Here is a 15,371-nt window from a genome sequence, read left to right on the forward strand (position 1 = left end):
TTCTTCTTCTTTTTGTGTGACCTGTTTGAATAGGCACTTCAACGGTTAACATGTAAATATGTTACAGAATCAACATGCCCCACATTATAACATGTTGCTGTTAGGTGAATATCCAAACTCCAAACATAACATTCATCTTTAACATGAGCAATGAAGACTCTACATGCCTAAGAAATTAGTTGGAATGATTGAAGGGAAAGGGGAAAAAATGGAAATTAAATTGGGAAAGAAGCTGGTAAGTGGTGCGGTCCATGTAGCCAAACTTGTTGTAAATGGTGTCTCAGAGTGTCATATTCCCATTATCAGTGAGATTACAAAATTAAACATGAAAGGAAACTATATTGTTCTAGACTCTAGTTGTTCATCTTTTTTCTCTCTCTCTAGTATTTTGTTATACGTGCATAACTGCATATTTAAATTTCAAATGGATACTTACTAGCTAAACATGATGCAATAATCCATCTAAACTTGGAGACCAGCAATCTCCTTCTCTACAAAGCTGATTTAGATCATTTCTTCATGGCAACACTACTACTGATCTTAGTTGAGGCCATGATCCTTATTTTGTAACATATGAGTCTTGTTTGATGTATTTTGTTTGCTATTCTCTTTAATTTTTCCATTAGATATTCCCTTTTGTCCACAAGAGCAGTTAACAAAGAAAATTGAATCATCCATGTAAAGTTCATTTAAAAAAAGGTTTAAATCTGCTGGGTTTCTAAGGTAGGAGTTTCAAATGTGTTCCATCATTTAAAAGTTATAACTGTAGAGTCATGTGTCCTTTTTTCCATCCTGAAAATTTGCTTTACCTATCACTCAAATTTGTAAGCTAGTAACCTGGAAGTACTCAGTAATCATATGACCCACTTGACCATATATGCACATATATGTGACATGCCCCTTCAGCAGCTAAAAGATGATACCAGTTGGCTATAATAAGAATCCAAAGCAATTTCTTTGTCTTTAAGGCAACACTCAGACCCATTGAAAGACCATGGATCAAGAGTGTCATCCAATTGGTGCAAGGCATTTGCAACCAGACAATTAGCTATGTGTCAAAACACAGTGCCATCATTTGAATGCCATCCATATTTCCCTTAACTCTGTTTCCTCTTGGCTGAGCCCTCTTGGAAACATTCTCCAGCTAAGCTTTCCCTTTTATGGAACATTCTTTCTTGTCGTTCGATATATAAAACCATTAATGTAGCCTCACCCAATACCTTAAAGTTTTGGGTTGAAGTGGTTCTTTTACATGGTATCAGAGCCTCGGTGTACCGGGTTCGATCCTCACCGCCCCCCCACTTTATTTCTAGTGGAATTTCTTTCTTCGCACAGGTAGGTGGGCCTGTGCATTGTCCACCCTTTAAGCCTAGTGAGCTCTCGTGTGAGGGGGCGTGTCCAAATATATTAAACCATTAATTTAGCCTCACCCAATAGCTTAAGCTTTTGGATTGAATTGGTTCTTTACACTTGTGAATGTCTGAATAAGCTGTTGGGTGAATTAGCTGTTTCACGAGGGCATTTTTAATGGTTTATATTATACTCTAATATTTACCCTTGTAGGAGCTTTGTCTGCTAGAATGCCCCTCTTCTGCTTAGTATTCTGAATAATAGAGAGCTACTTATAATTTCTTATGAACATGAATATATTCAAATTTGTCCTTATAAAAGCTAAAAACTACATGGCTACGGCAGACATGGCAGCATTGAGGAAGACTTGGTTGTACTATAGTTTATTTTTGTTATTGGACAACAAACAAGAGAGAAGAAAAATACCTAATTCATGTGGAAAGTATAGCCCCTTGATTGATAAGTATTTCCATCAAAATGTACATAATTAACATATATTAGGAAAACATTCAATCTTGAAACTTGGAGGTGACAAAAAGAAGAGTAAAGGAACTCTTCTGCAATCAAGGAAAAATATGAATTAACCATATAATTTTAGTTCCTATTTTCTATGTGCTAAGAAAAAAAAGCTTCTATTTCCTGATGATTTGTTTTCCATGTGAATATCAAGCTATTAGCCATACATCAAAAAGGTAAAGCTTTGTACTAACAAATCTTGATATAAAATAGGGGGTGATTTGCTATGTTCATATAAAGAAACCTTTTCCCATTTAATTTTAAACCAAACAGAAAAAGAAAAGAAAAAAAAAGCACTGCACTTGCCCTTCAACCTGAGGGCTGTAGCCAGCAACTATAGTCTATAGTAGCTTCACACGTAAATATAGTGAAGGAAATACCTCAGCTCCACAGCACAACTTTGATAAATCATGGGAAGAAGAAAAAACTTTATTATGTTTAGCATTATATACATGTTATACCTAATTTTAGCATTGACATGTAATACTGAGAACTCATGACAATTTATTAGAATCAGATGAGAAAGAAGTTAATACATGATAATTTATCAAAATTAAACACTGGAAAAATGACATGAGCTACCTCTATTGTGTGAGGAAAATTAAGGATTAAATTTAAAACCACTGATTGTCAATTACGTGTTTATGGATAACAAGTATAAACCATCATCAATAGACATAAAAAAAGCTTTCCTACATTGCGATATAGAATAGAAAATAAGTTAATCAATGTGACTGTACAACAACCATCAATATCCCATGGTCGGATATACTTTGACAACTCGATGTTCAAACTTGATACTTGGTGCTACATTCTGTGTATTATGTAACTGTTATTTTCATTCTCCATAAGTTTTAGAACATCATTTTGGTCATCAAAAGATTATTACATCAATTTGATCCTTAAATAAAAATTATCAAAAATATTATGCTATGAACACAGACACATGGCTGAGCTACATAGGCCAACAATAAGGGTCCAGTGGCCACGTGGCAGAGCCCAATTCAACCATCCATGTTGGTCCCCTTTGTGAGTTTTATTCTTGTCCCTCATTATGATGACCCCCTCACTCCCTCACTCTCTCCATTTCAATAGACTGCATAGCCCCATTCTCTGACAACCTTTCTGAGAAAAACAATGAAGGTGACTGTAACCATGCATACAACCATTTTATTTCTCATGCATATTCAATTTATTTTACTTTTCCTTTAGTCCTTTATGTGGAAATCATATACAGTGTTCTTATATGTATTCCTGTGATCTTCCTGAATTGTTTGTCACAGATTTTCAACTGGGTGCACAAGAGGTTTCACCATAACCCTCCTAAAGGTTTGACCTCTAAAACTTAAACTTCTCTCTTTTCTAACTTAAATGACATCCTTTACATGCTCCAAATTAGTATGAGGCCTATAAACAAATCTTCGTGATAGCTATTAATTATTTTTCTTTTCTTTCAAGAGTTTCATCCTTCTTTTTAATGAATTTCTTTTCTTTTTTTTACTCAGATGGGTTTGCTTCAAACATGAAAAAGAATGAACCTACAATAAACAATGTGGATAGTCAAGCCTTGCCAAAACAAGTTGCCCTTACTGATTTGCTTGGTGGTTGGAATGATGGCATTCTAACCATTGGTACTCTTGGCTATGATCCCTTGAAGTCCATCAACCATAGCAAAGAATACTTTGCTTTGGAAACTGACGATGATCAAGATAATGCTGAACAAGAGGACCTGAATCCATTGATGCACAACACATTTGAGCACAACTTTGAGGATGTTGTTAGTGAAAACCATGATGCCAATGCTAGGACAGAGGAAGTGGTTAGGACCTTCAATGAAATTGTTCAGGCTCCACCTGTGGAAGTGGTTAGGACCTTCAACGAAATTGTTCAAGCTCCACCTGTGATTTCTCATGAAGTCATGGAATCAAACGATGAGGAGATTGATCAAAAGAAGAAGAAAGGGGAAAGGATCACATTATATGACCTCTTCTTGGCTGATTCTGATGTCAAGTTAAAACTGGACCCTGCCAAAGCCATGCTTGAGTCAAGTGAAAAACAAAGCCTTAAAACAAAGCATGGACTTTCTTTTGCCAAGAAGCTAATTCCCCGAGTTAAGGACAATCCTCATCCAATGAAAGAAATCAAGAAAGTAAGTCATGCCTCATGCACTTGCTGAAGGCTATATACAAGATTATAACACCCTTGTGAATTTTAACAAATTCGACCAAGTCAATTTTTTTTGTTGTTGTTGTTTCTAGGAACATATATAGTGTTGAAGAGCTCAAGCTTAATTAAGCCACTTAATTGAGGATTTGCATGAATTGGTTTGATTAACTAATTTGTAATGTTGTAGCTGATGAAGAAGATGTTAAAGAGGAAAATCCATCCTGATCTTGATGTTAAGAATCACAAACCAGAAGGCCAGGAAGTCAGTACAGCAGGAATCATGGATAATTAATGAAGGCCCAAGTTATTTTCTTCCAATTTAAGGTATGGCAAACCACAGATTATGATTTGTTAAAAGTGTTTTCCATATACTAATTAAATTAGTGTATTTAATATGGTTTTTCTTCTTTTTGTTTTCTCAACACCTGACAAACAGATACGTTTTAATTGGTTATCCTGATAAAGTTGTGGATATCCTTAGAGTTTTGATCTTATCAATCCCAACAAATCTTGCCACTCTATTTTTCTCTTTTGGGTTTGGAACATAAAAACACAGGGAACAGACCTAATTCTACAAAGTTTTCACATAGGATTTCTCACAATTTTGACCTATTAGAAAAAAAAGAAAATAGAGTTTAATGCACTCTATTATCTTTACCTTTTAAATGCCCCTTCATATTTTTAACTTAGAGATGCTATCTTTTGCACATTCTTACTCTTTTTCAGAAACCTTGACAGGTAAAAAATGTGGTTTTGCATGAATTCTCTTTATTTATCTCAATGAAATTATTTGCTTGCTAGGAGTTAGGACTTAGGAAACCATATAACATATACTCTTTTTTCCTTAAACCACAAGATCTTTACGATTCAACATGCTATAGCTTAGTAAATTTACATATATCAAACTATAGGGTATGCATGCATTTTCAGACAAAAGAGAAGCAGTGTTGAAAAACCCGTTTTCCAAATGTCATTTTCCATATGATAGTAATAAACTAATTATTTATTAACTATGGGTCCCTCCCACAAAATAACCCTGAAAAGTCCAAGCGAGAAGGTCAAAAATAACATATTCTAATCAATTTAAAAATCAGGATGATGGAGACACTGTTTTAGCATCATATATTGTATACCTCTCCTTTGTTTCTCTCTATCTATTTTATTCATTATAACATTGAAATTATTGAGTTTAATTGGATTGACGTTTTTGGCTTGTTGCAGGTACGAGCTAATGTTGAGCTCTGGAGTGTCACTGTTTATCTTGAAATGTAGATTTCTTTATGATATATGTAACATTAAATACTTAGATTTTCTTCGTATTGAACCATGTGATTTTGTTTTTGTTGGCTTTAATTTGACGTAAGAAGTGGATGTCTCTAATATTGTGGCTATGGTTGAGGTTTATTTTCTTTTGTCACGCCTTTATGCATTGTTTTGGATAATAATTGACTTAATGCATGTTAGCTGAGCATTGTATGGTGCAAATAAAGCGCGGAAAAATGTTTGTACTATTAAATGATGAGTTCGTTTTTCTGCAAATTACGGCAGATAAGTTATCCGCAGTAAGCCTGTTGTTCAGGGACGGAAATCATGGTCTTTTTGTAATTTTAATTTATTTTAGAGTTATTATAGTCTTTATAATTATTTAATTTTTTAATTCCAAAACAATGTCGTTTTGGAAGAAAATACAGATAACTTATCTGCAATAACTACAGAAATATTATTCTGTTAAATAATATAATTTATGTCGTTTCATTCTCACAAAGATGTAATATTTATATCTTTATTTTATTTTTTGTTCACTCTCTTTTTCTCTTATAATTTATTTATTTCTCTCATTTAAAATGACTCAATTTTATATCTTTTTAAATGACACATTTTTTGCATAAAAAAATCCAACAAAAATATGGCAAACAAAAAAAAGCAATGTGAAGTGAATTTCGGATGAAAGTTGCATGGATAGAATTTTTATAATTTAAATCTCGAGATGATTTCAACCGTTCAAATATAAAATCAATAATAATGAATAAAAGGTTTGATATTTATCATATTATAGAAAATAAAATTATTTTTTATACATATAAAAATATATGGGATCAGTAAGATTTTTTGAGGAAAAAAAATAAAATATAAATATAAATCCTATACATTTTTATATTTGTATGAAAAATAATTTTATTTTTTATAAGAGAAAAGACATTAAACACATGAAAAAATGTATTAAGATAAAGAATTGAGAATAGAATAATGGCTGATAATCAGAACAATTGATATTCTTTCAAATGATTTTATGCTATATGATAGGACCAATACCTATTTAGAAATGACATAACAGCTTATCCTAAAATTTGAGGTGACGATAAATAATTTTATATTACATGTGCTTAGTTGAGTTAAATAATAATATATATTTTTCAAGACTGTTTTCTTGAAACTTAATTTTTCAAGATAATAAAAAAAAAGGAACTATTTAATGCGAGATAGTAGTTTCGTAATTAAAAATGGTTTATTATCATAATTAAGTAAGATTCAGTTTAGCTAATTTAATTTTACTGTTGTTTTTAATACATTTTAATTTTACCTGGTTGGAGGAGCAAAAAGAAACGTAAAGTTTAATAATTTTAATTTAATGATGCCAGCGTTAGAAACGATGTTTGACTGAGAGTGACATAATTTTACTTCAAGATTATGTGTACAAATAGTTTGAGGTTGTTGGGCAGAGAGAGAAACAACAACATCACTAAGTGCTGTCTGAAAGCCCATCTCTTTTCTGTCATCACCGTGTAAGAAATTTTCTTCAACTATCCCTTCAAAAGTTGTTTTTTTTTTTTTTTTGTGAGACTCTCTGTAATCTGAAATTTTTGTGGGTTTTCATTGTTGAACATTCTTATTCCCTCTTGTGTGTTGTATTTTATGAATAATCTGGAAGTGGGGTGTGCTTGGATTTCTGTGTGCAGCAATGGGTTCAAATTCCAAACTTTTTGCTTTTGAGGAGGTGGCTAAGCACAATCATAAGAAGGATTGCTGGATTATTGTCAATGGAAAGGTCAATTTTGTTGTCTTGCTTGAGTTTCTGTTGATCTGTTTTTCATAGTTGATCTGTTTCAGTTTCTGGGATGAATATGATGTGTGTTAATTGCTTGTTCAATATGAACCATTTTATTGAATACAAGACTTTTTCTTACTTGATTTGATTGAGAATTATAAATGATCCTGTGTGGCTTCAAAATTTCCCCTTGCGTGATTTGGAAGGGGACTGAGTTGGGGTTCAATATATTCAAGAAACTTTTGCCTTGGCCGTTTAGCACAAGTAGTAAGGGTGGGAAGGGGTTCCAATAGAAGCCATTAAGTCAATCCCTGTATTTACAAATTGTAAAATTTGTAGGGTCACGATCAACTTACACCTGCATTCAATCTTAACTGTTTTTTAACCGTTGATATCCGCACATCAAACGGTTGTAATTTATTGGATTATATCTATCAATTAATTATAAATTTCCGATAAAATTACCATCATTTGATACACCGGTGTGAGTTGATCATGTCACAAATTTGTATATGGCATCTAATTGCATCGTAATATTGGTGCTAAATAGCTTACTTTTTGAATAAATGGTCAACATTGAAATAAGATAAAATTTAACTTGAAGTTTGCTGTAAAACAATATTGTAGATTTTGAACTTAATATGATTCCAAAGTCTAAGATACGAATAATAAATTAGGAAGAAGGCAGAATTACTCAGAATAAAGATATCAGGAAAATGTAGAATCTCTCATTGAAATTGGATAAGAAAGAAGAAAAATGAAAAAGTAGGGGCAAAATATTTGTTATCAAGTGCATTACATGGTTTATAAGAGTGATTGAACTTTAGAAAAATAGAAGTATCAACTGTGTTAGCTGCAATAAATAGGAGGAGAAAAATGGTTCTATATAAATGATTCAGAACTGTGTGCGAGGAAACTTTGTTAAGTATGAATATATAATATATTTTGATGGGTACATTCGGTGGTTGTTTTGATGATGCAAATTGTAACGAACCAATTCAACCCAAAAGCTTAAGTTATTAGGTGATGGGTTTTTTAATGGTTTTATTATCTAACACACTCCCTAATAGCCCTTTGGGATTAAAGCGTGGATATTATACAGGCCCATTTTTTTTTTTGTTTACTTTGTGCTTATTTAATTCAACTAGAAAATGGGGGGCGGTGAGGATCAAATTTTTATATTTCTCAAACACAAATTATTTCCATTTGAAAATCATTGAAAGCTGGATGAATCACAGGGTTTGAGACAAGAATGTGCTGTTTAATGATTTAGAGAGTTGTTTGGGCATAATTAAATTAAAAGGCATATTTATGCTGTTTATTAAAATTGGATTGCCTAATTTCTGATCAACTTGGCATTGAAGCATCTGCACGTGCACAAAATATCTAGAATTATAGTATTCTAAGTTTTTTGTTGAGGTAACAAACAAGAATTGGGAGGGAAAAGTTCTTTCATAGCTATTTCTGTGACAAATCAGTGTCACCTAATCCTAAATAGAGTTATGCCTTTTAGAATTATAGGAAAGAGGGTAGAGTTAAGGAATGTGAGTTAATTTGCTCCTAGTTACCAAGGAGACTATATGTATAGATGCTTGTGGATCTTGTTCTGATGAATCTGATCTATAACTTCTTACTGGTTTCAAAGCCTTTTCATTAAGTGACATTGATATGAGAAATTGTTTATTGAGGAATAGGATTCTCCCGTTTGAATAAATTGAAGTAACATGAGTTTTTTTTTTCTTTTACAATTGCTCCTTGCACTGTCATAACATTGGCTGAGTTGACATGCTTAGTAAACTAGTATGTCCTTTTCTATCCAATTTTTTGTTGAAAACAAACCCAATACCATTTGTCAGAGCAAGTTGTTTGTCTGTACTGTAGTTTCCAAAGTTACCACCCAATGTTTCTTGTTGGCTGTTGCATATTTATTAGCCTGTATACTTTTTTTTAATAAAAGAAGAAACATCATTGAAGAGAAGAAGAGAGAGAGGAAATATAACATTAAAAAGCGAAAACAAAGAGAGAAGAAATTCTTCAAACTACAATTCATCCAAATGAAGCTAAGCCAAAAATTTCCTGCTTCCCCAGGTTTCCTAGACATCTAATCTTCCAGCTTGAAAACTTCATGAGCACAGCTTATTCAGAGCTGTCAATCTTTCTGTCCTCCGTAATTCACGATTGTTGCGAGTCTCTGCAATTCTTTCTTCAACCAGTTTTTCTGTTAATGAGAATTTGGAGATTCCACCAAAATCACCTTCCCACCATTGGGAAAGACCACATTAACTGTTAGTGGCTAAGCCATTTTCCTCTGACTTATGTCCATCAAGAGGATGCCAACTTTTTTTTTTTTTTTTTCCCAGTAAACAAGAGGATGCCAACTTAGTGGTATAATCATCTGCAGCTTGAATTGGTAAGGGATCACCAAGATCCTCATTCTCACATTGACCACCTTGATTTTGAAAAAATATAAGTAAGCACAGTATATGAACATGGGAGAATCACATCTGTATACTCAACATTCTAAGTAACCTGCTCTTGATAGATTAATCATTTCCTATCCAGTGACCTAAGTTAAAATCCACTTTGTCCACATTTTCTTGTATATGAACCTCCCTCACACCCCTAAATGTCGCAAAATCCTCGGTATCCCTGGTTAAAGAATTCTGTTAAAATTCAGTCCATAATTTGTCCAGCAACAAGCCCCATCAACTGAAGTAAAGGAGTCAATTTGAAAAATCTCCATATCCATCACAGACTAACCCACCTACTTCTGTGATAGAAGATAATAAAATATTTGAAAAATATGATTTAGTTGTATTGCGCGATGGTGGAGTGGTTCCATTGTGCGCTGGAGGTCTCGGGTTCGACTCAGCCTCTCTGCAAAGCAGGGGAAAGGCTGCCTAGAAATTCCCTTCCCCAGACCCCACAGTGTGGGTTGCTTCGGCACTGGGTAGGCCCTTTATGATTTAGTTGTAATTTATATGATCTGTTTGTCTACATTATTTATTTATTTATTTTTAATTTTGATGACTGCTGAATATAATAAGTTAATGAGTAATAAATGATCCTTTCCTTTCATCTCAAAACTTTACATGGTATCACATATTCCAACATTATGGGAAGTATTAATGGCTCCATAAACAAACTTCTCATCCATCACTACTCCACCCTCGTCAAGTATCGAGAATCTGAGATCTTCTCAAAATACCTCCAACGCTACTCAATACCCTTCACTTGTTGTTTCCAACATAAAAATTATGTTGGTAAATATCCTGATTTCAAAGATTATCTTTTCTGGAAATCATTGTTATTCCTTGATAGGCACCATAGAATCAAAGTGAATAAAAAGAAAGAACTGAATGTATATTGATAAATAGTTTCTGGGAAATCCTGATTACAGTGTATGGTAACAAACCAAAAAAACCACTCCCCGTTAAACTCGACTAGCGAGTGTGGGGTGGAGGAAATCCTTGTACGCAGCCTTACCCTTGCATAATTGCAAAAAGGTTGTTTCCTGGATTCGAACCCATGACCTTTCAGTCATGAATGAACAGTTTTACCACCGCTCTGATTCGTATGGTAACAAAAGAAAGAAAATATTGCTGACACTTTGACAAGTCAGTGGCTCTCCCATTACACCAGAGGTGTCGCAAATTCACTCACAGAATGCCTACCTGCCTACGTGACCCATTCCCCTTTTTATTCATGACCTCATAACAGAATTCCTTCATACATTCCCCAATTCTGAGCACACATGCCAGCCACTAGTGTGGACTCTAGTGACCATAGACCTATCATTCCTCTCCTAATTATCAGCAGCAAAAGAAAAGGTTTCCTTATTGGCAACATAATAGCATATATATCATATCCTATCATATTCTGCACTGAAGAAAGGGCCAAAAAAAAAAAAAATTATTAGCTAATTCGTAACTTTGTTTCTAGATGTCAAATACATGCTTAAAGTTGTCTATGCCTCTAAATTCTTTCCATATTCTCTTTTTCCCACCTTACAATTGGTATCTAAAAATTTAAGTAGACTTTCCTTTAGATTTGTACTTTATGACTAGTAGTAGTATATATATCTAAATAGTTTACCTAACATACATTCCATTGTATCAGGTATATGATGTCACCCCATTTTTGGATGATCATCCAGGAGGTGATGAAGCTTTGCTGTCTGCTGCAGGTAATTAGTTTCTCTTGTTTGGTTCATCTTATTAATCTGCAAATAGAAAACTATTTCCTCTGATCCACCAGCTGATGAGAAGAAAGAAAAGAAAAGAAAAGAATTATTATAATAGAGAAGTGTAGAAAATAATAGACATATGCTAAGAAGAATCTTCTGGTGTTTACACAGAGAAGGATGCCACCACTGATTTTGAAGATGTTGGCCACAGTGACTCAGCAATAGAGATGATGCAAAAGTACTATGTTGGGAAGGTTGACACCACCACACTTCCAGGAAAAGTTAACAACAGTCCATCACCACCAACACAAGCACCTGCCCACAACAATGAATCTTCTGGAATTGTTTTGAAGATCTTGCAGTACCTGTTGCCATTGCTGATATTGGGCTTTGCATTTGCTCTTCAGTACTATGGCAAAAATACCAAGTCCAACGAATCATGAAAATTGAATATGAGCTAGGGCCATAGTATTGGTACATCTATTATTCATAATATATATATTAATGCAGTATCATAGTGGTAATAAACTGGAGGCAGGTTTTCTTTTTATTTTTATTTTTTGGGAGGGTATGGTTTAATTTTATTTCGCTAGCTTATATCATGCATGGATCTTCTTGTCTTCTAGATGTGCTATGGCCTCTTTCTTCATGTGAATCTTTTGAAATGAATTTTATTAAACAATGACTAGGGTACAAACTATGCTATTATCTGTTGTATGCCATGTTTAATTGTGTAGCCATGGGTAAATAAAAAAAAAAAATTTAAAAAATGTTGAATCGTTAATAGCAGGTAACCAAAGTCATAAACACCTAGAAACATCTATCTTTCTTGTTTGCTTGATAAGCTGAGGGTCTAAGTATTTGTTTTATGGAAATATTGTTTCTCATTTTAAGCAAGACAAATTGTCTCAACAACACAAAAAAAGAAGATAGGATTTATTTATTTATTTTTCTTTCTCTTCTTCTCATTTATTTTTGTTACATGAGATAAATCATTTCACGTAACATGAGAAATAATATTCTCATGTTTTAAATATATTATTGTTCCTGGGATATGGTTTCTGTTAAGTTAGCATATTGAGCTAGTATCGGGTTAAAAAAAGGGAAAAAAAAAATATTTTCATGTTATATGAGATAAGTTTTTTCTCCTACACACCTTTCGATAATTGTGTCACATTTTTTTTTTTTTCAAGTGGTGGAGCTCACAAGTTTTCTCTATGACGTGTAAAACCCTAAAAAAAAGTATTTTACTTTTCCCGCAAAAAAATTAATTTTTCTTTGATATCCACGTTGACTCTCTTCCTAATGCTGAAATACATAAAAAAAAAAAAAAGGTTAATCAAAATGGATTGGAATTAATAAGGAGAATTTTGTTTATGGAAAAAAATATTTGTTCTTTTAAAGATGATTATTTTATTTAAAATTAGTTTTTTTTTTAATTTAAATTTTTAAAAAAAATCTCACATTTTTTCCCTCCATAATTTTTATTGTGTATTTCTTTCTTTCAATAAAAATAAAAATAGCTCTAAAAAAACCATTGAAACAATTTAAAAACGCAAAATAAAATAAAAACACTGAATTTCATATTGTAAAATTATGGGAGAATGGTTTCTCATGTTGCCTGCTATAGACTCATAAAAAATCTCACTAATTTCCCACATTCAAAAATGTATATGTAGGAGACACAAAAGACTATAAGCCCAAAAATTAATGGTGGTCTATTGCTTAGAAATCCGTTTGATATGCGACTAAAGTTGCGGCCCATATGAGATCGCCACCTTATGGTTTGAAAACAGTGTGTAGAGAACTAGAGATAGATATAAATAAAAAAGAGTATAAAGTTAAAAAGATTTGGTCCCCCACTGAATGCAAATCCATGACAAAATGTAAACATCATTGGACCCCTATTCTTTTATGAGTTAAGATGGCATTTGGCAGACGCAAAATCTTGTTTGTTCCACTTTTGTTTGGCCTAAATATGAACCGATCAATTGTTACAACTTAACAACTTTCATTTGTCCCCGCTTCTTATGTTTCAATTGAATTGCAGGTCGCTGTTTTTTCTTTTCTTTTCTTTTCTTTCTACTTTCAAGATTCGACACGACAGAAACCATTCGAGGTCTTTTCATTATAATACAACCTCTTTTATTTTTATTTTTGGTTTTAATCGGTAATTTTCTTTTTACTCACTCTTTTTTTTTTATGGGATGGATATGATGGGGGATTCTTTTGTGAATGAGACAGGAATAGGATAAAGACTCATGCTTTCTACTGCTGTTGGTGTCACTGTCTTTCCTATTTGATTGGATTTTGGAAAGATTTTTCATGTTTTCTCCATGATGGATAAACCTTTACAGAGATAAAAATGTCATGCCAAATTTCATTTATTTTATTTTATTTTATGAATTTTAATAATTAAAACAGTCTTCATAGTATCCTTACTGTAGTGTAATCGTTTCATTAATTCAATTTTTAATTCAATATGTTTAGTAAGTTGTATGACAGACCTTGCATGCTGTGGAAAGTGACATATATTTCTAACTATTAAAAACCAATAAATGTATCTCACCCAAATGTTTGATTATATACATGTGTGTTTATTGAGAATCCAAATGTTTGATTATAGGGATTCAAACTTCTCTTGTTTCATTGTTTAAAAAAAAAGTGGAGCATGGAATTGGAAGGGAGAGCAATTGGAGAAGTGTTCTTCCCTTGATGATATACATTGTTTAAAAGGAAATAAGTTTTTTATATTGTAGAAAAAAAGTTATCTTATGCAATAAAATTAAAATTATAAGTAGGACTTACCCCTCTTTTGTGTGTGTAAAAAATTTGTTTCTCTCATGCAAAATAAGATAAATATAACTTTGTTTAAAAATGGATTAAACGAATACCATATATGTGAAAGGACATATAAACCTAATTCTTTAATGATTTAGATTGAGATGTGGTGTCTGAGCCCACTTATTTCCTAAGATGTCACACTAAGTCTAGTAGAAACCTTAAAACTTTTGTGTAGCTGCATGTGCATGGTTTTAGGCTGGTTATGTGTATAACAATTGAAATAGTTCCGAAAGTTCAATGACAAACCTATTAAATGTGAATAGTAAATACAAATAGTTATGTTGATCTATATAATCCTAAACATTGAGAAAGACAATCTAGTCTCTCTACATGGTAGTGTTGCACTAAGTTTCTTTTGCGTGTAGAAAAACAACTTCAAACTAAAACAAACCTTCTTGGATCTATTAGACCCAAATTATTGTAGAAAATGACATTATTAAGAACTTATTGAGTTGATTTTTTTTCGTTAACTATGTCTCTAATATGTGAGATTTGGGGGATATGCCACATTACTTGGTTGGAGGCCTAATCAGATTAGATACTGTGAATAGGTAAGTTCACCAAACAGACATAAAGGAAAGTAAAAAGATTGTCATAGGACATTTATGTCACAATCAATAAGGGAATATTATTAGTGCAATTCATCTTGATCATGATTAATCTTTTTGATTGGGCTGAGGACATATCATTCTGTTCTTTTTTCTCAAGCACTGTTTCTAACACAATTTCAGTCCCATAAAAATAAACACCACATTAAATGTACAACTACATAGTGCATGAATGATACCCTGTATTATTGTTGAACCCCCAGAATGCCAAGTTTTATCATGCAATCACATCGTTAGTATATATAATTTATTGTTAAATTGCAAAGAAAACATTGTTCCTCTACTTGATACATAGTTCATTTTCTTTGTCATTATATAATACACTTGGAACTATTTGTATGCACTCCGCTAACCACCCAAAAGACTAGGTAGTTAATCCAAATGAAACATATATTGTATTATGTCAATATCACAATCCCATCAATAAATGGTCCTTAACCTCAAAACCCATACAGAAGAACCATTAATTACTCTGATCCTCGTGGCCTCGGCCTGATACAAAGATTTTATTATTTGAGATATCTATATAATTAAGGTTATTATCATTAAATTAAAACAGAACAACTACCACATGTATAGTTATCAAACATATTGAAATGGATTTGAAGTACATGGAATATTGAAAACATCTTAGTTTGAATTCCATTATCCAATT

The 15,371-nt window shown here is 32.6% G+C and overlaps 2 protein-coding genes across 2 annotated transcripts; both read left to right on the plus strand.

The window, feature by feature from the left end:
* The first annotated feature begins 2,985 nt into the window (after positions 1 to 2,985).
* On the plus strand, positions 2,986 to 5,391 carry LOC133313090 (protein TILLER ANGLE CONTROL 1-like). Its single transcript, XM_061514411.1, has 5 exons — positions 2,986 to 3,009; positions 3,150 to 3,195; positions 3,372 to 4,015; positions 4,220 to 4,356; positions 5,254 to 5,391. Exons 1-4 carry the CDS (start codon positions 3,004 to 3,006, stop codon positions 4,322 to 4,324), a joined length of 801 nt encoding a protein of 266 aa, XP_061370395.1. The 5' UTR covers positions 2,986 to 3,003; the 3' UTR covers positions 4,325 to 4,356; positions 5,254 to 5,391.
* Positions 5,392 to 6,728: 1,337 nt separating this feature from the next.
* Positions 6,729 to 11,979, plus strand: LOC133313077 (cytochrome B5-like). The gene is made up of 4 exons (XM_061514398.1): positions 6,729 to 6,815; positions 6,990 to 7,078; positions 11,198 to 11,264; positions 11,436 to 11,979. The coding sequence occupies exons 2-4, from the start codon at positions 6,992 to 6,994 to the stop codon at positions 11,705 to 11,707; spliced, it is 426 nt and encodes a 141-aa protein (XP_061370382.1). The 5' UTR covers positions 6,729 to 6,815; positions 6,990 to 6,991; the 3' UTR covers positions 11,708 to 11,979.
* The last annotated feature ends 3,392 nt before the right edge of the window (positions 11,980 to 15,371 follow it).

Source organism: Gastrolobium bilobum, unplaced genomic scaffold (assembly GCF_033153095.1).
Source record: "Gastrolobium bilobum isolate Gb01-03AN ecotype WA unplaced genomic scaffold, APGP_CSIRO_Gbil_v1 utg5634, whole genome shotgun sequence".
NCBI classification, from domain to species: domain Eukaryota; kingdom Viridiplantae; phylum Streptophyta; class Magnoliopsida; order Fabales; family Fabaceae; genus Gastrolobium; species Gastrolobium bilobum.

Coding starts and splice junctions, on each gene's coding strand:
- LOC133313077 (XM_061514398.1), top strand. CDS start 6,992: ATGGGTTCAAATTCCAAACTTTTTGCTTTTGAGGAGGTGGCTAAGCAC. Junction 7,079..11,197: donor GGATTATTGTCAATGGAAAG/GTCAATTTTGTT, acceptor CCATTGTATCAG/GTATATGATGTCACCCCATT. Junction 11,265..11,435: donor AGCTTTGCTGTCTGCTGCAG/GTAATTAGTTTC, acceptor GTGTTTACACAG/AGAAGGATGCCACCACTGAT.
- LOC133313090 (XM_061514411.1), top strand. Junction 3,196..3,371: donor TCACCATAACCCTCCTAAAG/GTTTGACCTCTA, acceptor TTTTTTACTCAG/ATGGGTTTGCTTCAAACATG. Junction 4,016..4,219: donor CAATGAAAGAAATCAAGAAA/GTAAGTCATGCC, acceptor GTAATGTTGTAG/CTGATGAAGAAGATGTTAAA.